The following is a 21,908-nucleotide window of genomic DNA, read 5'->3' as shown; positions in this document are numbered from 1 at the left end:
GCTCTTTTCTTTTTGCTTCAGTTCTTTTTATTCCCCTAATATAGCCACTAGCCAAAGTGTTCCTCTAAAGAAAATCTTATTTTCTCTCTTTATACCTTTTCCCAGGTGATTTCACTCCCCTCCTTCCCACTTTCCCACCTCCCCTCCACTGCCCATGATCTCATTTCAACTCTTGCTTCTCAGATGCCAAAATTAATAAACAAAATCTTAATGACAAACAGAATATTACATAGACTCAAAAATCTCCTACAATTACAAATGGAAAATATTTTACAATTTTTTCTGAGAGATACCTTAATTAACTGATCAGAATTATTAACAATAGGACAAAGCAAATTATATGCCTCCTTACTAGCTCAGTGAGAAGGATTCAATATCACTTCTGCAGTTTTCCTGCCAAAAGTGTATATACTAAATCTGAATCAGAAAGAAACATTAGAGAAACCCAAATTGAGGGATATTCAACAAAATAAATGGTCTGTGTGTGCGTGCTAAGTCACTTCAGTTGTGTCAGACTCCTTGCGATCCTATGGACTGTAGCCCACCAGGCTCCTCTGTCCGTGGACTTCTCCAGGCAAGAATACTGGAGTGGGTTACCGTGCCCTCCTCCAGGGGATTTTCCCAGCCCAGGAATCAAACCCTGTGTTTCCTGCATTGACAGGTGGGTTCTTTACCACTAGCACCACCTGAAAAGCCCAGATGGTCTGTACTCCTCAAAAATGTCAATCATGAAAGACAAAGACTGAGAAACTATTCCACATTAATGGAGGCCACAGAGACATAACAACTGAATACAGCATGTGATCCTAGACTAGATCCTGGCCCAGATTTTTTTTTTTTTTCATTTTCTATAAAGGACGTTATGGGACAATGACAAATTTTCAGTAAAATCTGTAGTACTGTATCAATGTTAATGTCCCAAATTTGACAATTATACTGTAGTTATGTGAGAAAAAAAATTTTATTAGAGCTCTTCAGAGAAACAGAACAAAAAGATATATATAAGAGCAAACAAGCAAAAGAGAGAGAGAGATTTATTATAAGCAGTTGGCTCACATGATAATGGAGGGTGACAAGTCCTAGATCTGCAGGGTGAGTCAGCAAGCTGGAAACCCAGGAGAGCTGATTGTGTGGTTACAGTTCAAGCCCGAAGGTCTGAGAACCAAGAGAAGCAGTGCCGTAGTGCCAGTCAAAAGCCAACAGGCTGGAGACCCAGGAAGTGCCAGTGTTTCAGTTCAAGTCTGAAGGCAGGAAAAAAGCCAGTGTCCCAGTTCAAAGGCAATCAGGCCAGAAAGAACTCTTTTTCAGAGAGGGTTAGCCTTTTCTGTTCAGGCCTTTAACTGATTGGATGAGACCCAGCCACAACAGAGAGCGCAATTATATATGTGCAGATAGAGAATAAATAAAAGCAATCATGATAAAATGTTAGTATTTGGATAATGTGGGTATCAGGGTGAGCAGTATACAGAATTATTTGTATAATTTGTAGTTATTTGTAATTTCTGTAGCTCTGAAAGCACTTTAGAAAAAGTTAAAAATAAAATGCATACACACACAGAACCATATATCCAACATGACATATCTTCTTGGATATCATAAAGACATTTCGAACTCAAGTCCAAAAAGAAATGGACACCTAGTCTTCCCCTTCCCCACCCTTCCAACCCTTCTTCTAAAGTTCTGTATCTTAGGAACAAATGCCATCCATCTTGATGCACAAAGCTGATAATTATCCTTCATACTTTCCCTCCCATAATTAGCCCATCACCACACGCTATGGGTTTTACCCTCCTAATGTATACCTTGTACCCACAATTTCTTTCCATCTCCACCTCCTCCACCACCACCACGGTCCAAGACATCAACATTCTCACCTAGACTGCTACACCAGACTCCAAACTGGTCTTCCTGCTTGTGCCATTACCTCCTTTACGGTTCTCACACTGAAGCCAAGGAGCTTTGCAAAATACAGATTTAAAGATGGCTAAATGCAATGCATGATCCTTGATTGACTTTCAAAAAATAAAGGCTCTAATGAGACAACTGGGGAGATTTGAATATCAACTGTATATTAGATAATAGTATTGAACAAATGTTAAATGTCTTAGGTGCGGTAATGGTATTGTGGTTATATAGGAAAATGTCCTTGTCTCAGAATATATATGCTTAAGTATACAGCAGTGATCCACGTGATTATCCTGGTAAGAATACTGGAGTGGGTTGCCACTTCCTACTTCAGGGTAGCTTCCCCAGCCAGGGATCGATCTACAAGATCTATTGGCAATAAAACGGATCAATCCCCATTGCGCAGGAATTCTCGTTTTCTTCACAACGTCTCAGGTTCAGAACCTCCTAGGACCCCAAGAGGGTCTTCTCCAGCTGCTCAGCGGTAAAAGAATCTGTCTGCGCTGCAATGCATAAGACTCAGGAAACCTGGATCTTCCCTATAGCTCAGATGATAAATAATCTGCCTGCAATGTAGGAGACCTGGATTCGATTCCTGGGTCAGGAAGATCCCCTGGAGAAGGGCATGGCAACCCGCTCCAATAGTCTAGCCTGGAGAATCCCATGGACAGAGGAATTTGGCGGGCTACAGTCTCCTTAGGGACGCAAAGAGTCGCAAAGACCACAAAAGTGACTGAGCCTGCACACACGCACGACCTCAAGAGACAAGCAGAGACTACAGTTCCCGTGAGCCCTCACCTGCCTGTTCTATCGCGTAGCGAGGACTCCATTTCCCAGAGTGCCTCTGTACGCGAGATCTACATTCGCCCGGGTTGTCAGGAGTTCCGTCCCAGAGGGGGAACTGCGGTAGCCAAGCCTGAGTGCGAGGTAGAAAGGGTCCAGTTTGGGGTTCAGGGAGGGGGCACAGGGACAGTGGCTCAACCAAAAGCCCGGAGTTGCATACACCCTACTCTTGGAACCTCCAGCTCATTCTTTGCGAATCCCCTTAGAAGCGCGGGCTCTCTCTAATCATCGCCGCCCTTCAGCTGCTCTCGGCGGAGGGCACAATCCCCCACGTCACACAGAGGAAAGGGGCAGTGCCTCGCATCTCACTGTCTGTCGTCTAGACGGGCTCCCAGGGTGGACGCTGGCCGGAGGCGGGGGCTGGGGTGGTTGAGACTCTGGTAGTAAGAGCGAGGTCCTGACCCTCACTGCCCCCGTCTTTCTCTCTGCCGTAGCCGATGCTGAGTGGGCAGCTGGTCGTACGCCTGTTCTCCATGGCCAGCCGTGTCTGTCTGTCCCGGGGCAGCGCGGGATCAGGGGTCATCGGTCCCGTCGAGGCTGCCATTCGCACGAAGTTGGAGCAGGCCCTGAACCCCGAAGTGCTGGAGCTGCGTAATGAGAGCGGCGGCCACGCGGTCCCACCGGGCAGTGAGACCCATTTCCGCGTGGCGGTGGTGAGCTCTCGCTTTGAGGGACTGAGCCCCCTACAAAGGCATCGGCTGGTCCATGAGGCGCTGTCAGAAGAGCTGGCTGGGCCAGTCCACGCCCTGGCCATACAGGCGCGGACCCCCGCCCAGTGGAGGGAGAACCCTCAACTGGACACAAGCCCCCCCTGCCTAGGTGGGAGCAAGAAAAGTCGAACCTAACCCTGGACCTGGAGAAAGGGAGGACCAGGATTCAAACGCGTTGCGTGAGAATAAACTACTGGGGCTTTCTTCCATTTAATACAGTCTGGTATTTGTTGGAAACGAGTAATGTAATATGCCCATTTAACTGGCATATGCGTATTCTCAGGAGAGATTCATTTCACATTAAGGTTAAGCTAAGGAGGGCAGACAAAAGCTGCCCTGTTGTTTCATTTTAAATTGTGATTAAGGAATCGCCCGACTTTATATAAGTTACTAGTAATCCTGTACGTTAAAAGAGAAATTATCATATGAGGTGAATTGCAGTGGTGTTAATGGCTTGCTGTCAGTGCTACAGATGTTCTTCGGAAAAGAAAGATACTTGAAGCCTAGGCATAGTCAGAAAGAGCTTCGTTAAGCCAGAAAAGAGAGGAAAGTTGTTGCCAACAGGGTAAAGAGCCCAAGCAAGGGCAAAGAAGCTGACCTGGGCAGAGTTATTGGACAAAACAGCAGTTACGGATGCATTTGAACTTCAGACTTGGGGGATGTTTGGCTTTCTAACAACCTGTCCATTTCCAAAAGGATTTGCATTTCTTGTGAGGAAAAAAAAATCTTTAAAAAACAAGCACCAAAGCAGTGAAAAGATCATAACCTAGGAAATGAGTCTAGAAGATGGAGAAAATTTTACATAGCCCTTTTTCTTATGAGCCTTCCAAACGTTGTCATAATTCTGAGGGGAACAAGTAATGTCTAGAGAAGCAATTTTCTGATGATCTCTGTGTGGGGATAGAACTTGGTAAAGAAAAGGCTTGGTTAACATTTATCTACTATTTCCGGCTAAAGAGTTTAGACTGCATCTGGTTAGGCAGTAGGCAGTCATCATTGAAGAGTTTTGAGAAAAGGATGGCAAAGAGCATTTTGGGGCAGTGATGTTAGTGGGTTGTCATAGGAAATTGGAGGTATGGAGAGTAACCAAATGGTGAAGGCAGAACTTTGGCCGAGAGCTTAGCTGTTAAAATGGAAAAGAAGGAGTTGATTTGAGAGCTATTATTTTTAAAAAGTCAAAAGGATTTGATTAGAACTGAAATGGACTAGTGAGAAGGGGAGTCAATGGTAACCCTCAGTGAGAAGGGGAGTCAATGGTAACCCTCAGGCAGGGTTTTTAAATTTCCTCACAGATAAGAATTCCCAATGGAGCTTGTTTAAAATATGATTCTAGGTCACCTCTTTTCCAAAAAAAGGATTCTGAATCCACAAATCAAGAATGGAATCTGGAATCTATATTTAAAAAAAAACACAGACACAAAAGGATTTGGAGTGAAGTTGGTTCTACTCTCAAGAAATATCACTCCCAAGTTATTTGTTTTCATTTGCGGAGTTTTTAGATTTTTTAAATTTGTTTTTGTAAATATTATTTCATTATGGCAAAACTTAATATGAGATGTGTATGATACATTATCACTGACAAGTACAACGTCATACAGCAGATCTCGAGTTTAATCATCTTGCTCAGCTGAAACTTAAGGCCTGTTGATTGATAATTCCCTTCGTCCCTCTCCCCACCCCACCCCTGCCCCAGCAGCCAACATCCCACTGATTCTATTCAGCTATTATAGATAACTCATATAAGTAGAATCGTGCATATTTATCTTTCTGTGACTGGCTTCTTTCACTTAACATAACGTCCTCATGGTTTATCACAGAGGAATTTCCTTTTTTTAAGGCTGGCAAGTATTCCATTGTATGTATATATTAATTTTTTTTCATCCAGGCATTTGTCAATGAACATTCAGGTTGTTTCTACGTCTTCGCTAATTGTGATAATGCTGCAATGAACATGAGAGTGCTAAAACTTCTCCAGGATCCTGATTTCAGTTCTTTTGGGTAAATACCCAGAAGTGGGATTGCTGGATCATATGGTAGTTCTATTTTTAATTTTGAGAAACTTCCATATTTTCCAGAGTGGTTGCACCATTTTGTATTCCCACCAACAGTGTGCAGGGGTTCCACTATCTCCCCATCTTCATCAATACTTTATATTATATATATATATATATTATTTGGAGGCTTCTCTGTTGGCTCAGAGGGTAAAGCATCTGCCTGCAATCCTGGAGACCCAGGTTCAATCCCTGGGTTGGGAAGATCCCCTGGTGAAGGAAATGGCAACCCACTCCAGTACTCTTACCTGGAAAATTCCATGGACGGAGAAGCCTGGTGGGCTACAGTCCATGGGGTCTCAAAGAGTCAGACACGACTGAGCGACTTCACTCACTATATATATATATATACACACACACACACACACACACACACGTATATATAAAATAGCTATCCTGACAGGTATGAGGTGGTATCTCATTAAGGTTTTGATTGCACTTCCCTGATGATTAGTGACATTGAGCATTTTTTATATACATATATACCTACTGGCCACCTGATGTGAAAAGCCGACTCACTGGAAAAGACCCTGATGCTGGGAAAGATGGAGGGCGGGAGAAGAGGGAGAGAGGGTTGGATGGCATCGACTCAATGGACATGAGTTTGAGCAAACTGGGCAATAATGAAGGATGGGAAGCCTGGCGTGCTGCACTGCGTGGGGTTGCAAAGAAGTCGGACACGACTGAACAATACCTATTGGTCATTTTATGTGTTTGGAAAAATGGCTACTCAAGTCTTTAGCCCATTTTTTAATCAGGTTATTAGTTGTTTTGCTATTAAGTTGTAGGACATTACCCCAAGTTTTCAAATCTAGGAAACTGTGGGGGCCCTCCATCTATAAAAGTGGAAAGGTCAGCATAGAGGCCAACGCAGGAAGTAAATGTGATGCATCATGTTACTCTGGCCTTCAGTCTGGAGAAAGGAGTTTTCCCAGCTCACCATCTTCTGCCTCAGGAGGCAGAATAAAGGTGGATGTAGGTAGAGGCGAAGAAGCAGACTTAGCCATTTTAGGTTTTAAGGATTTGTTTCCTTTTTATTTTTCATCAGTATTTTTCATTTAATTTTTTTTACATTAACAGAGTTGGATTTAGGGTTCCCCAGGAGAGTAAGGGAGATGGATGGGTCCCTCCAGGGAGGTGCAGGGCAGAGGGCTGCGTCCAGCAAGTGAAGGGTGAAGAGAGAGGGCACACACTCATACACTGGGCACTGGAGAAGGCAGTTCTTTGAGCACAGACATCAGAGTTAAACAGTCACCACCTGGTTCACTTTTACAAAATGGGAGTGACCAAAGGGTGGGGGCACCAGACGCAGCATGAGGAGGCTGAATTTGGATTTTCTTTTTTTGTTTTCACTTTTTTTCTTTTAACTTTTTAACATTTACAAACGGCTAAAAACTACAACACATCACAGCTACAGTGTGGGGGGTGGAGGACGGGGGCACCAAAGAAAGCAGCCACACGGGGTGGGGGCAGGGGGCAGGGGCAGCTTAACCTACAGGCGCTATCCTGTGGGGAGGGTGAGATGGGGAAACTGAGGCTTCTGGTCCCTGCATTAGGGGTCCCTGGCTTACTGCTGAAACTCTTCCCACTTTGCAGGAGTTGCTGGGAAAGCCCGGTTCCTGCCCCTCCCCAGCTCCTTGTGCTTTTTGATCTGCTGGTTTGACCACATACTGGTTTCTTTCCCTCCCCTGCTCCTCTGCCTCTGCGGGGACAGTCTGGAGGTGGGAGGGCAGCTGTGCTGTTCCTGTCTGTGCTATGTAGTGGGGAGAGCCTCTCACACCAGAGGAGGCCTGTGCTTCTTGAGAGAGGGGGAGGAGATGAACCTTGTCAGGTGCCCTTGGCTTTCGCTAGACTATGAGACTCTTCTCCCAGCCTGCCGAAGCTCCTCCCACCCAGGCCAGGCTCAGAAACAAGGTTAGGGGAGGTACTGTGGGAGGCAGGTACTTGTGTGTGTGTCCACTGAAATTACCCTTGGCTTGTATTTTAGGACAGTATAATGACACCCCCACCCCACAGCACACACACACACACAAGTGTACACAAGCATTCACACACACACAGTCCTGCTGAGCTGCCTCAGAACTTAATATATAAATAAATAAGAATCAGAAAGCTAATTTCATAAAATTCAGGCTTCTTGTAGCCCAAATTGAGGGGGAACTGGAGGCCAGGGGGCTGAGGTTTATTGCTACTTCCCCAGCATCCAACAGGAGGCATGAGAGGGCACTCTAGGCCCTTCCAACTCTAAGAAGTTCTTTTGGTCCATGGTCTACATCAGGCCCTAGCCCCCGGCATAACCACCTGCTTGTGGTTTCACCAGAGCCCAGGCAGAGGGAATAAGAGGGAAGGCAGGAAGCCTGTTCTAAAGCCCCAGGAGCTGGGAAGAGCAAGGGCCTCTCACTAACACTGGGGGAGAAGGGTGGGGCCAAGCCTTCTCTTGTGCAAAGTCAGGGGTGGTAAGAGGTGGGAAATAGAGCTGCACCCCAAATCTGGGATGGAGGAGCCTTCCCTGTAGTCCCTGCCCATGGGGTCTCACACATGCACACACATACATACACACACACACTCACGCATACATGGCTAAGACACTAAACAGGAAGGGGGGAACGAGGGCTCTGGCAGCCAGGATGGCAGGGCAGGGAACGGGAAGAGGGAATTGTTGGTCTCACAGTGTGCCTGCCACCCGCAAAGCTCCAGAGATTCCCTCACTGCAGCACCTGCCCCCGGGTCTCGGGCAGCTTCAGGGCCAGAGAACTCCCGAGGGCAAGGGCAGCTGAGGCAAAGAGGATGGGGGCAGCCTTGGTGATTCCCACAAAGGACGTGAAGATGCTGATCCCCAGCACAGCTGCCAGCTTACACAGGGCATTCAGGAAGCCGAAGGCTGTGGTCCTGCTCAGGAGTCCCCCAGCGCAGCACACGGGATGGACGGGCCGGGGAGGGAGCCAAAGGGAGAGGCATGGGAGGATTTGTGGGGGAAGGGTGGGCAGTGTCCAAGAGGGAGAGGAAGGATGGAGCAATTAGAGAGGAGGGGTGCACACCAGGGAATACAGATAAATTGGGAGGCAAGGGGGAAGGGACACCAAAAAATTAGGTTAATAGTTAAGACTTCAAGGAGTGAATATAAAAGCTACCAGCTTTGGAAAAAAAAAAAAGCTACCAGCTTTTAGAAGCGAAACTCAAGGGGAATATGTACCCTTTTACCCTTAAAGATGCTTTTCCCCATCAGCCCCTTCCTCACCCCATTTCTGTCCTGCCCTCTGAGCCCTAAACCTGCTGCCCTACCCCCACCACACGCCTGTTACCTCTTGTCCGAGGGGTAGAGTTCAACAGTCAACACGTCCAGCGCGTTCCAGGATGCGATGCTGACCCCCCCGAAAAGGCAGAGCAGAGCAATCATGGCAGACTCACTGTTCCCGAAAGACAGGAAGAAGCAGGAGACACAGGACATCACGCTGGAGCCAGCTGGAGCCAGGGAGGAAGAACGCAGCATGAGCGTGGCCACGGTGAAAGCCACCTGCAGCCCACTCTGTCCCTTCGACCAGGATGAGACTCTTTGCCAGGGTACCCAAAAGGAAGGCTACTTCCTTATCTCCAACCTCACTTACATTGTCTTTTTTTTAACAGTATCACTACCAACCATTCCTCGGTGCAAGCTATGCACCACACAATTGGATGGTTTACACACATTACTAATAATTCAGCCTCCTAAGAGGTACTGTCATCACTGCCATGTTGCAGATGAGACAGCTGGGTTCGCAGAGGTGAGTAACTTAGCTAAGAAGGCAGTAGAGCTGAGATTCAGAACCCATGACCCCAAAGCCTGTACCCTAGACTTGCTATTCTGCCCACCTCCTATCCCCAGAGGAGCTTCCTCACCAGACCCCGCCTGGTCATGCAGCCCCCACCTCCCCCCACTCCCTCCAAGCAGAAGACGTGAGACCCTTCTCTGGCTAAGCTTTCCACAGACTAAGGTGAGAAGCCTGGTGACGGCCATGCCCTCCCCCCAGCTTCCTGGCCAGTTGTGACACACCACCACCCAGCCTCTCGCCCTTACCAAGCATTCGGAGCCTGCCAATCTTGTCCATGAGCAGAGCGGACACAATGTTCCCAGGAAGCACAGCCAGCGTCCCCAAGAAGCTGACAAAATACACCATGTAGGCGCCTTCACCCGTCCCCGTCACGTCCAGGGGGCAGCCCTCCTTGTTGTGCAGGAATGTGCTATTCACCAGACGGCTGTTCACAAACTTGTACTCAAACAGGTCTGGGGGCGAAGGCAAGACGGGCAGACAGTCATGGCACGTGTGAGAGGGGGGCTGCTAGTGCTCATGCCCAGGGCTGTGCCTCTGAGGGGTTTAGCAGGCGGGGCTCTCAGAATCAGTCAGGACACTATGGCAAAATATCAGATGACATCACCATAGGAGCTAGGATCCTTTTATGTCACAAAATGACCAGAAATGAAACAATGCACTTGGCTGTTTCCATATTTTCTCCTTAATGATGTCTACTGCTTTCTTGTTCATTCTTTTTGTCTGCTCTAGCTAATTACAAGTAGTAGCAGAGTCATAAGTTTAGGATGAATTACTGAGCAAAATATTAAAAAGCCTTAGAAGTCCTATCCATTATTTTTTCCTGCAAGATAGGAAAACTCATTTAGCACTCCATTTAGAGGTGGGAAACCTCAGTCTAGCTCACAAAACCAGCACTTCCTGTGCATATAGTTTGAGAATCCCTGTTAAAGCAAAGGATTAAGGCCCTGACTCCCTTTTCTCCACCAAATATCCCTTTTATTGTTTTTTCTTTTTTTTCCAAGGCTGCTCTTTTGAATGATTTTGCCCTCTTCAAAAGTGCATTAATATCACAATATTGAGTTGTTTCAATTCTAGCCAAAAGCAAACTTGATGTTTTCATCAGATGTTCTACTTATTACAGAAAAATGATCAATTACCATTAGATTTTTGTAATTGCTGGTAGTAACTAACAGGCCCCCCTATCACCTCCAAGGCTCTGAAGAGCTCAGCTTGAGAACTCTGAGTTAGGGAATGAAGAAGGTTCCCTTTCTCCAGCTCAGGGTCCACCCAATCCTTTGGTCTGTCAGCCTCTAGCCATCCCACCTTACCAGTGTTATAGAACACGGTGTTGATGAATGTGCAGTTGCGGAAAAATGTGTTGCTGGATGTGACATCCTCGAAGTAACACTCCTCAAATAGGGAGTCCTCAAAGGACACTGACTTCAGACGTAGCCCAATGAACCTGTAAAGCCAGGATGATGAAAGCCACCTTCCCTTCATTCTTATACCCTCCTCCAACACTCATGAAGTAACAGTGAAGTAAGACAGGAAGCTGCAGGATTGAGAAGAACCACAGGTCTTTGCCCCCAAACACCTTGTCTCTGAACCCCCAGGCTCACAAAAAAGGCAAAGGGTAGGAGGGATGGAAGGGGTGAAGCCCAAAGATCCCCACATACTTGTCATTGAAGTACTGTCCCCCTCGGTGGATCTGATTCTCCAAGGTGAAGTTAAAAGTCACATGTTCCACGCGTTCCCCAGGAAACACTTTGGTGCGGGCTGCATAGTCCACCGCTTGGAGATGGCGGATCATGTCGGGAAACCAGACAGTCAGGCCATAGTAGCTGAAGCGTCAAGGGCAATGGAATCAGGGCTCATGGATTAGAACCACACAATCCAGAAGGAGAAAGAAACAGAGGAGTCAGCCCATGTTAGGACCGTGCTCATCTCCCCAACCTCATCTCTCACCTCATCTCATCTTTCACCAACTGCTGTGGTTCTGGGGGACTTCATGTTTTTCTAACCTTCCCGCCTATTCTTACCTCCCAGGCATTTGCTCTACCTTCTGTTTAAATAAAACAGTCTTCCCCATCCCACCCTCAGCCTAACTCCTATTCATCCCTCAGGACTTACATCCCCTCTCCAGCCTACCAGCGATCTGGGCCGGGAAGCCCGTTCGCCTGTTCCCAGTGCACATCCCCCACCGTGGCACTCCTCATTACAGCTAGTTTGTCTGGCTCCTAGACCAAAATGTAATCTCCGTGAGGACTGAGACCACATCTATTCCATCCCAGCAGAGTACGTGGCACAGAATAGAAACTTAATACTGTTCTGCCTATAAGTTTGTTGGATTAAGGAGTGAGGTAGACGAGCCGGGTGGAGTATCAGAGGGGATCCAAACAGCACCTTCCCTCATCATTCATCCCCTTCATTTCCATTTTCTCCACCTCTCTCCCAACCCACAGACCATCACATCCAGCACTTCCGACCCACCCCACCCAGCTCCTCACCTGAATGACATGGTGAACCACACACCCATCATCATCAGAGTGATGCGGCGGTATTCTGGGCCAAAACAAGAGAGAAAATTCCCCCAGACCTAGGTGGAATAGGACAAAGTCATACAGCGGCTGCCAGCCAGTAGTTCTAGCACCTCCAGATCCTCATTTTTCTGCCCTACCACCTCCCTCCAGTTCACCCATCACCCCCACACCCAGGCTCCAGCCCTGCCTTCCTCTCCATCTCTCCACCATCCCTTCCCCCATTACCTGCCCTCCCAGGCTCAAGGCCCGGACCCCCCAGCGCTGGTACCAGGTCCCTGTGTCTGACTGGATTTCAATCAACTCATCCTCCTGATGAATTGTCTTAATGTGGGTTACCTGGGGTCAAAAGAAGGAGTGAGCAGTCACTTAGTCTGTACTTTCCAGCCCTTCCAAGTACCCCAGTTTCTCCTGCGGTAGCAAAGTGGGAGATGGGAGGGAGACATGATACCCTAAGAGATCCCACTGAGATCTCAGTGTGGCCTAGGAAGGTGGATGTGAGTGAGGGGAGGAGTCCAGGGAGGGGCCAGGTGTGGGCACTCGGAGGACTGAGGGGAGGACTGTGGCTTACCGAGAAGACTCGCTCAGGATGCCCCTTGGCGCGCATGTTGGTGTCATGGACCTGCTTCAGTACCATCCAGGCCTCATCATGCTTCCCATTCTAGAGCCACAGAAACAATCCCCATATCTGGGTCAGCCCCTTCCTGACCCAGGGCTACAGATCCCTCTCCCACAACCTGACCTAGGGACACATCCACCAACCACTCCGAAAGAGCCCAAGGGGGAGCACAGCAAGAGATAACCAGGCTTGGGCAAGAGTCGGGGATCCCCTGGCACAATGGAAAGAGAAACTGAAAAGGGGGAAATGAAGATGCTGGGCAAGTATGTAGTCAGAGCAGGAGGAGCATCCTCACCCTGCTGGGTCAGGATAAAGTGGAGGGGCGATGAGTGGGCTGGAGGATCCTCTTTTGAACCATAACGTCAGGGCCAGGATCAGGACCCCTGCCTGCAAAACCCTAAGCCACCCGTGGTGAAGCAGGTCCTCTGGTTTTAACACCCACGGAACTCCCCTGGAAACATATTCTAAGACAAAGGAAGTGAAATCAAGGCCCCCCAGACCTTGGACCCTGAGAAAGGAAGGCTGCCACGTGGACCAGACCCAGCCCATGGTGGGTGTTTGAACGCAGGAGCCCCTGCTGCCCTCCCCCCAGCCCAGCCCCAGCCCCAATCACCTCCAGGAAGAAACGGGGGCTTTCAGGCTGTGTGGTCAGAGCCCCAATGGCAAACACAGAAGGGAAAGCGCAGACGAGGACAAAGACCCTCCAGCTGTGGAACTGGTAAGCAGACCCCATCTGAAAGCTCCATCCTGGCAAGGACAGAGTCACAGTGTCAGCAGAGAGGCTAAAGGCTGTAGGGTCCTACCATAGGGAGCACAGGAGAGGAGAGAGAGTCTGGGGTGCATCTTCTGGGGGCTGCTCACCATAGTGGGGGATGATGGCCCAGGCCATAGCAGCTGCGTACACTCCACCAATCATCCAAAACATGCAGAGCCAGCTCAAATGCTCCCCACGTTTCTCCTGTGCCAGAAACTCCGAGAAATAGGAGAAGACGATGGGGATGGACCCTCCAATCCTGGAGGGCATTGCAAGAATTTCAGCATTAGAAAATGGCCATATTCCTGATCCCATACCCCACTGCTCTGGATCCCCAAGTCCCTTTCATCTTCTGAACCTTTTAAAGAGAAACTACTCCTCACAACATGCACTATAAGCTCCCTCACCACCAGCCATCAGGCACCCATCCTTGGGACCCTGGGAAACAGTCAGGCAGTTCTCAGGGAATGGTAAGGAACAAACATTGAATCTTGAAGATGACTACAGAGTTGGAAGGGAGAGCTGATACTCACAGGAAAGAGGGAAAATCCCCAAAGGAAGAACAAGAGGATTCTGAGGAAGCAAGCCAGAAGAGAGCTGGGAGACAATGCAGAGGGTACATGCAGGTGGCAGAGGAAGTGTAGAAGTTGGGTGGCTCAAGACTTCAGAGTTCTGGCAGGTATGGGTATGAACAAGGTTTGTTGTTGAATGCAGGAAATATTTATACTCTGGGAAGGGGATAACCACAGATACCCAGGGGTGAAGTTGAGCCCCACTGGGTCTCTTGAGGGAACCAGACTCAGAATAGAACTGAAAGGTAGGGTGGCAGACTCAGGAGTGAACCAGATATGGAATGGCAATCTGGACAGACAGTAGACAGGTCCTGGACAGGGAGAAACTGGCCTGAAGGGAGGGGAGTTCATTCATTCAGCTCACACATATTTGAGGTATAGCTGGTGTGCCTGGCAGTATGCAGGGCCCTAGAGGTATAACAGCAACCAAGGCGCAGCCCTGCCTTCCAGGGGCTCATGAGGGGAACACTCACCCAACCCCAGAAAGGAGACGGCAGAAAAGGAAAGTGCCATAACCCTGGACGAAAGATGAGAAAAAGGCGAAGACACTGTTGACTGAGAGTGAGATGAGCAGACACTGTCTCCGACCCAGCCGATCAGCCAGCCCTCCCCAGAGGAAGGCTCCCACCATCATGCCCAGGTAGACAATGAGGCCTGAAGGAGAAGAACAGAGGCAGGAGGGGTATGAGCAGACACACCAAGGTTCTCCCACTCGCCAGACATTTAAATGAGCTGAAACTACAGCAGCATGGACAGAGGATCTGAAGGACTTGTAGGAGCTAAGTCTACCCAGAGATGAGATCAAGTGAGAGAGGATGCATTACATGAGCAAAGATGGAAGGTCATCTCTGCAGCCTGGAGGTTCAAAGGCAGAGATGCAGACAGGGGACAACCCTAGAATTCTCCTTTCTTTCCCTCTCATTCCTTCTTGCTCGCTCACACTCTCTTGCTGCCTCACAGACACACACACACACACACACATGCATACACAATACCCCCATCTCTAGCTTGCCTGGAATGAGAAGTGGATCTGCCTAGATTCCCAGACCCTCCCAGGATCCCCTCTAGCCTCTCTGACTTGATGCCCTCCAAGCTGCAGGAGGTGTCTCTCATGTTCCTTGGGAAAGAGGCTCCGTTCCTTCAATCCTCCCAGGAAATCACACACACACAAAAGTGAAAGTGAAAATCACTCAGTTGTGTCCAACTCTTTGCGACCCCATGGACTGTAGCCCACAGGCTCTTCTGTCCCTGAAATTCTCCAGGAAAGAACACTGGAGTGGGTTGCCATTTCCTTCTCCAGGGTAACTTCCCGACCCAGGGATCAAACCCCAGTCTCCTGCATTACAGGCAGATTCTTTACAGAGCCACCACGGAAGCCCACATATAAATCCATTTTTTATTCCTTCCAGTTCCAATACTTCTGGTCCCAAAACTCCCCTGTTCCTTTCTTCCTTCATAAAATCAGAGTTGGAATTGGTCTTAAAAGTTATCTACTCCAAACTCTGCATTTTACCCAGGCCCAAGCCCAGCCCGAGGGAGAAGGAAACTGGCCAAGATCTCGTGGCAACTTGGTGACAGAGCAAGACCTGATCCCTTCTGAGGGATTCCCTTTTAGGGAATTTCCTCCCTTGGGATCTCCATCAGGAAGGGCCATTAAAGATCACTCGCTGGCCCCTGAACATTCCCAATGCTAACCAAGAACAAGTGTGACCAGCTTCTCTGGCTGGATTCTCCCCAGCCCCCCACCACCCCAAACTGACTCTCCTCATTTAAATCAGGGAGTTTGGATACTGCCTTCTTGTACCCCCCAAAAGGGGAAGGAATCAGGATAACAAGAGGAAATACTTGGAAGAAACACTAAATGGGGGTCCATCCCACCACAGCCGTCTCCTACAGAACTAAGCAGACCACCCCCCAACTACAGGCCCCAGCCCCAGCCCAGCTGCCTTTTCTCTTGCACAAGCAACCTCACCATGACCCAACCTCCAGAGGAGGGTGTCAGGGTCGGGGGAGGGGAGGCGGAGAGCAGGTCAGAGGAACCCTGAGCCCTCCCGGGTACATCTTGGGACCAGAGTCCCCAGGAATGCAGTGGTGAGGACAGGAGCAGTTCTCGGGTACAGAGAACTGTTTTGCAGAGTTCGGGGCGGGATGCGCCGGAGCGCAGCGTGCCTTACCCAGCATGCCTTTGTTGGAGTCAGACAGGCACATGTCTTTCTCAGCACTGGGCAGCACGAACCCCACCACAAAGACCTCGACGCCGTCGGCCATCAGCGCCAGACCAAGCACGAAGTACAGTGTCCACTGGAAGCGGCCGTGGCCGCACTCCCGCAGTATGGCTTCATACTGCTGGGCTAGCTCTTCCCGTTCTTTCCGCCGCTGTGCTTCTCCCCGCCCTCCCGGAGGACCCTCCCCATCACCCAAGCCCCCCCTCACTCCAGCCAGGGGCGCCCCATCTGCCATCCGCTCGCCTTTGCCCCCAGACTCTGCCCGGGGGATGCCCTGATATTCCCCCTCGTAGATCTCATCATCCTCATCGTGGCCCTCCGTGGCATCGCTAGATGCGCCGCCTTCCTCCTCATCCTGGGCCCCTTCCCCGCGGTAATAGCCATCAGCAGGGGCAGGGAAGTCATCATCATCGTCCTCCTCCTCAAAACGAGAGTAGGATCTCCGGGAATATTCGTCCTGGACTCTGTCCAGGCCCTTCACCACCTTCTTGGCTGCATGCTTCTTGACTTCCTTGGCAATGTCTTTGGCCCCACGGATGAAAGCTGCCCGGTCTCTGAAGCCCTCTTCCATGATGGGGCTTTGGGACTACCTCACTGAATCTCCCCCGCCTTCCTTATTTTGATTCTGCGCAAAGGCTCGTGGAGTCAGAAAGACCACTTCCCGGAGTTACTTAGATAAAGTGTGTTTGAGTAACTCTGGGCACAGAATAGAATATAGGATCTGGCCAGTGAGTGTCTAGGAGGGGAAGGGAGGGAAGAGCTTTGGCCCACACCCAGTTCAGTTGGGTGCATTGGGAAGGAAGAGGGGGACCGGGGGGACCGGGAGGGGAGGGGGAGCCAGGTTGGGGAGGCTAAGCTGGGGAGCCAGGATAACTCAGAAAAAGCTGCCACTTCTCTTCCAGGAGCCTCTGGAGATCTAGAAAAAGATAAGAGGGAGAAAAAAGGAGGTTGTGAGGTTTAAAACACTGAAGAAGGCCAATATAGAGCTCCTGCCGACCCAGAGCCCCACCTGGGCCTTGTGTTACAGAGATGGCCTGCTGGCCTCAAGCCCACCTCAGGAAAAAAGGATGACTGTCTGGGCCTGCTATGGGCCATTCAGTATACGTCCCTTACTTTGACCTTGGAGACTAGACCCATGGGATTTGCTCCAAAGTCACGATCACCTACCCGAGCCCATCTCCTGATCCCTGGCCCCACTTCAAGATCAGACCTTTGCTTTACCACCGTCTGCCAAGGATAAAAGAGGAAATAGAGAAACCAAAAGTCCCTTCTCTAGTCTGGTCTGGGTTTCTTACTGGGAGCAGAGCTTGGGGGGAACCTATAGAAGGACAACTGAATCCTTCAATCTGTTGCCTTCAGACCACTGATGGCATCTGAAGATGGGACTTTCATGGTCCTTCCTCAGGTTCCATGTTTGTAGGCTTCATAAGGTGGAATCTTCTCCCAACATAGCTCAGTGGGTGAAAGCTCAGCTTCCAGAGTCAGACAGACTTAGATTTGACTTCCTGCTTCAAAAGCTTACTAAGTGACCATGAGCATGTCTCTGATCCTCAAAGCATTAGTTCCCTCTCATTTAAGAGGGGGAAGTAAGGATTAAATAACATAATAAGTATAAGCTCTTTACCATAGTGCCTGGCACATAACAACTGATGAATAAATATTAGTTATTACTCTTCATGGTGATAGTGATGTGGTAAGATGACCTCCACTCCCTCACAAGACATTAGAACAAAAGCCACCTGTGGATGCTCTTTAGGGTGAATGGCAGAAAGGGATACTGGCAAGGAGAGCTGGTTCAGTGCAAAGCGCATGACAATCAGATGACATAAATTGAAATTCCAGCTCTGCCATTTACTAACTGATCTTGAGCAGGTTCCTGAACACCTCTAAGCCTCAGAGTCCTTATATTTAAACTGGGGATAATAATCTCTATTTCTCCAAGTTGATGTGATAATTTAATCTCACAACAGACCTTCTATTAGTTTCTTTGCTTCCTATTAGATTGAAAACTGTGAAAGAAGCAGCAAGGGCAAAGCAGGGGGGGTCACATTTGGATGCTGTTGTAACCTCCCAATACAGAGTCCCAAGACCCCTCTGTCTGTTTTCAAGCAAATGCCAGCAGCTGGACCCATATTGTATGCTCCAGACAAACAATGTAAGACTCGCAAAAAGGGAGACCTGGAATCTGAGATCATGCGGAAAAAGGGCAGACCAAACTCTAAAAAAGAGGTGATGACTGGCTTGCCACCTTCCTTCAGGATGTCATAAATGGACCCCCTTTCACTGGCGGGGGTAGGGTTGGAAAATCAAACACATACATTTCCAACATGGGCGTCTAAGGTCTATAGTTGTACCTCCTTCCTCCATGGCCTCCCTTTCTAATCCCCCTTAATCCTTTCTGCTCCTCCTCCAGGAGTCAAGGAAAAGAGAGTCCATAAATACCGCATTGCGTAGGAGCTGATATAGAATGAAGGGGGCTTGGACCTCCCCTCCCCCACAAAAGACATCCTCCAGAGGCAAGCATGGGAGAAGCTCCTCTTCCTTCATAGAAGCAGAGGAAGCAGGACTAGATTCTGATCAGAGAGCATTCCCCTAAAAATATCCTGCTTCATTCTGTTCCCACCCATCCAGGGCCTTCATTAAATGTCACACATACACTTACACACACACGCACACACACACACAGTGGCCCAGGCAGAAAGGGTAAGTAATGCTATGTAGTTCAGAAAGAAGCACTGGCAAAGCAGAGCCCTACCCCCTCAGGTCAGATGTGAGCAGTGGACCACGATACCCAGAACCAGTGACCCCTATGTCACCTCCTTTCCTTGTGGTTCAAGGCCCAAACCATCCCCCATTAAAGAGAGGGAACAGTGGGATCCCCTTTCTGCATGCAATTTGCTTGCCTCACCTTTCCTTCCCAATTAGGATCTCCACCCAAACCCTGACGCAGGCAGATGGACCCAGCAGGAGCCATGCCCTGCGTTTGTTTACACTCTTCACCCCTGAGAGGAACGGGAAGGGTACAGAAGGGCCCCAGAGCCACAGCAGGATGTGATGGCTCAACAGCCAGCTCCCCCAGGGCCAACAAACCCAGGAGGTCAGGAGGGAGAGAAGGAACACAAATTCTTCAAGCCGGTGAGGAAGTGGTGCTATTTTTAGCCCCCAAAGCAGCACAGGGTGGCTAAGCTTGTGGGAGGGAGACAGACTCAGAGAGGTAGAGGTTAAAGGAGACAAGATTCAGGGTTACAGGGCCCTTTAAGGTCGGCTGTCTTCACCTGATGGGAAAACATGCCCGGGAGATTTTCTTCAGAGGGTGGGGGGAGGCGGAAGACTCTGAGCAAAGGCTTCCTCTCAGGATAACTCAGCCCAGGATTGGTTGTGGGGTGGGGAAGTCCAGAACCCCTCACCTCCATCAAAGCCCCTGACTTTAGAAGCCACCTGGATTTCCCAACCCACCCTAGCCCAGGTGACAAGGTCGTTAGAAACAATCACTTACCAAAACATCCATGGATGTGGGGGAGAGAGGTGCTGGAGCACCCTCCCTATCACTGCTGGGTAATTGAGCCTCGATCCCCACCCCAGGACAGCCAAGGCTGCACCACCCCTGCCTTCATGCTACCCTACGGTTTGGAAGATGGAGTCTCCACACTTCTGACGGGAAAAGATCAAGGTGTCAGCCGAGAACGTCCAAGGAGGAATTCGGAGAGGCAGGAACCAGAATGCAAGGGGAGACCTTCACGCGTACAGGCATAGAGACCGCCCCTGCCAGCATCCGCGGCGACCCTCCCCATCCTGCCCTACTCTGGTATAAGAGCGGAGCCCCTAGAACTAACTGAACCCATTCTCCCAGCGCCTCCCCTCACCCTAGATTCTGCTGCTGGACTGGTGCCCATCAGCACTCAACACCCCCCCCCCCCCCCCCCCGCCCCGGAGCGACTGCCTGCCTCCAGCCCCACCCCCAACCGTGCCCCCAAGCCTGGTTGTTCACCACCTCTATCTACCCAACACTTCCGTTCACCATTCCCTTCCTTCCCTCCTTCATCTGCCCTTCCTCCACCAACCCCCCCACACACCCCCCACAAACCCAACCGCCCCCCCCCACCCCGCAACCCAAGTCCAGGCGCACAGACTGAGGCAGCGTATATTCTCCCGCCCCAGCCAAGGTCATCTATCACGCGGTGCGGGGGGAGGCGGGGAAGATGAGTTGGGAATTGGAGTTTGAGGGAACCCTATTCCACCTTACAAGCCCCCACCCCCGTTAAAATCTGAGGAGAGTAGTATGGACTTGGTTAAGGTAGAGAAAAACACCCCTCCTCCATACATATGTATAAATATATATATATATATTTCCTTCTCTGATCAGCACAGCAACCGCCATAAATGTCCATTCAAACCACCAGCAATCCCCTCACCCCTGATGAGGGACGGTCACCCTCCCCACAAGCAAAGCATCGGAGGATAAAATGGCTGCAAGGCAAGGCGAGGCTGCTTCTGCCCCGGGGCGGGGTGAAGCTGAGAAACTGAGAGAGGGGTCTCACCTGGGCTGAGTCCCCCAGATAAGGGAGTCCGGGTGAGGGCGGGGGTCCCGGCAGCGGGGCAGGCGGCAGCGGCGTCTGCTCTGGGTACCGGGGGAAGCAGCAATGCAGACCTGCCCCCCCACAGGCTCCGGCCCCGCCTCCGCCCTCCCCCCGCCCTCCCCCGCCCCCCCGCACAGTGAGCTTCGGGAGAGACCATTGTTGGGGGGTGGGGGGTGGAAGAAAAAAGAGGATGGGGAGGGACTCGGGGCTCCGGGGAGAGGTGGTGAGGGAGCTGGGGGGGCTGTCACAGGGGCCGCTGGAGATGACACCAGCCCCTCCTAGTTAAAGACTAAAGGATCTAAGGAAAGTAATACTGATGTCAGGAAGGCGAGTGGGAAGACAGAAAGGGAGATGGTGAACGAGGCGGCCCCTTCCTCAGCGCCTCAGTCCCAGAATGGGAAGACCCACGAATTTTAGGGACTCGCTCTGCCTTCAAATCGCGCCCCTTTCCCTTCCTCACTGTTCCCAGCCAAACTCCCAAATCTGGACTGCTCCCACTCCAAGTTTACCTGGCTGTCTCAGGAAGCAAGAATAACAACATGTGGTTTTTATCCTGAACTGCAGGAGAAGGAAACTCCTGGATCCTTGTTATCTCTTTCCAGAGATAGTCCAGACTATTTATTTCCAATCAGACCTCCTTGTCCTCCGTTCTGCTGGTGACAGTAGAGGTTGGAGAAGATGCAGGGGTTTTAGGGGCATGACCAATTGGGCATCTCCCCTTCCAATTATTTGCTTCTTATTGTTGTTGTTTAGTCCGTAAGTCATATCTACTCTTTATCACCTCCATAGACTAACTGGCCAAGCTCCTCTGTCCATGGGGTTTCCCAGGCAAGACTGGAGTGGGTTGCCATTTCCTTTTCCAGAAGATCTTCCTGACCCCAGGGATCTCCTGCATCTCCTTCATTGGCAGGTGGATTCTTTACCACTGAGCCACCAGGGAAGCCCTAGGTATTTGTTACAATGACTGAAAAAAAAACCAAAAAACTCCCACAGTACTCTTCCCCACTTTCTCTTAACACACACACACACACACACACACACACACACACACACTTCTGCTTCCAGGGCAAGAATGAGGTGAACTGGTTTTAATTCTTTCCTTTATCTTTCCTTTGCCTCTGTATCAGTAACCTGGGCTTAGAGATCCAACACATACCACTTGGTGAACATATTTGCTTCAGAGATGAGGGAAGCAGGGTGCTTTGGAGATGCTCATACTGAATGTGGGTCTACCTATTCAAGGTAAGGCCTGGGGTTATTTGGACAGAGCACTGACCAGGGTTCTCACTTCCAATAAGCTGTGGGCCCTTGGTCAAGTTTTCTGTCT

General features: G+C 49.8%; 2 protein-coding genes across 5 annotated transcripts; one reads left to right on the top strand and one right to left on the bottom strand.

Annotated features, from left to right (window-relative positions):
• Positions 1-2,697: 2,697 nt before the first annotated feature.
• Positions 2,698-3,672, top strand: BOLA1 (bolA family member 1). Its single transcript, XM_043878254.1, has 2 exons — positions 2,698-2,832; positions 3,183-3,672. The coding sequence occupies exon 2, from the start codon at positions 3,186-3,188 to the stop codon at positions 3,591-3,593; it is 408 nt and encodes a 135-aa protein (XP_043734189.1). The 5' UTR covers positions 2,698-2,832; positions 3,183-3,185; the 3' UTR covers positions 3,594-3,672.
• Positions 3,673-6,515: 2,843 nt separating this feature from the next.
• SV2A (synaptic vesicle glycoprotein 2A) lies at positions 6,516-20,697 on the bottom strand. Of its 4 annotated transcripts, none has more exons than XM_043877512.1 (13): positions 20,543-20,697; positions 15,954-16,920; positions 14,253-14,433; positions 13,315-13,466; positions 13,067-13,200; positions 12,406-12,495; positions 12,063-12,173; positions 11,805-11,893; positions 10,974-11,138; positions 10,626-10,759; positions 9,564-9,770; positions 8,812-8,971; positions 6,516-8,398 (listed from the first exon to the last, which is right to left on the bottom strand). In XM_043877512.1, exons 2-13 carry the CDS (start codon positions 16,573-16,575, stop codon positions 8,215-8,217), a joined length of 2,229 nt encoding a protein of 742 aa, XP_043733447.1. In that variant the 5' UTR covers positions 16,576-16,920; positions 20,543-20,697; the 3' UTR covers positions 6,516-8,214. The 4 variants fall into 4 exon arrangements, with proteins under 4 accessions (XP_043733447.1, XP_043733448.1, XP_043733449.1 ...); XM_043877513.1 differs by lacking the exon at positions 20,543-20,697 and adding an exon at positions 19,501-19,652; XM_043877514.1 differs by lacking the exons at positions 14,253-14,433; positions 20,543-20,697 and having other exon boundaries at positions 15,954-16,091.
• Positions 20,698-21,908: the final 1,211 nt, after the last annotated feature.

The sequence above is a fragment of the Cervus elaphus genome, chromosome 20, assembly GCF_910594005.1.
Source record: "Cervus elaphus chromosome 20, mCerEla1.1, whole genome shotgun sequence".
Lineage (NCBI taxonomy): Eukaryota > Metazoa > Chordata > Mammalia > Artiodactyla > Cervidae > Cervus > Cervus elaphus.
Note: the sequence above shows the minus strand (reverse complement) of the source record. Positions and strands in the feature narration are given on the sequence as shown.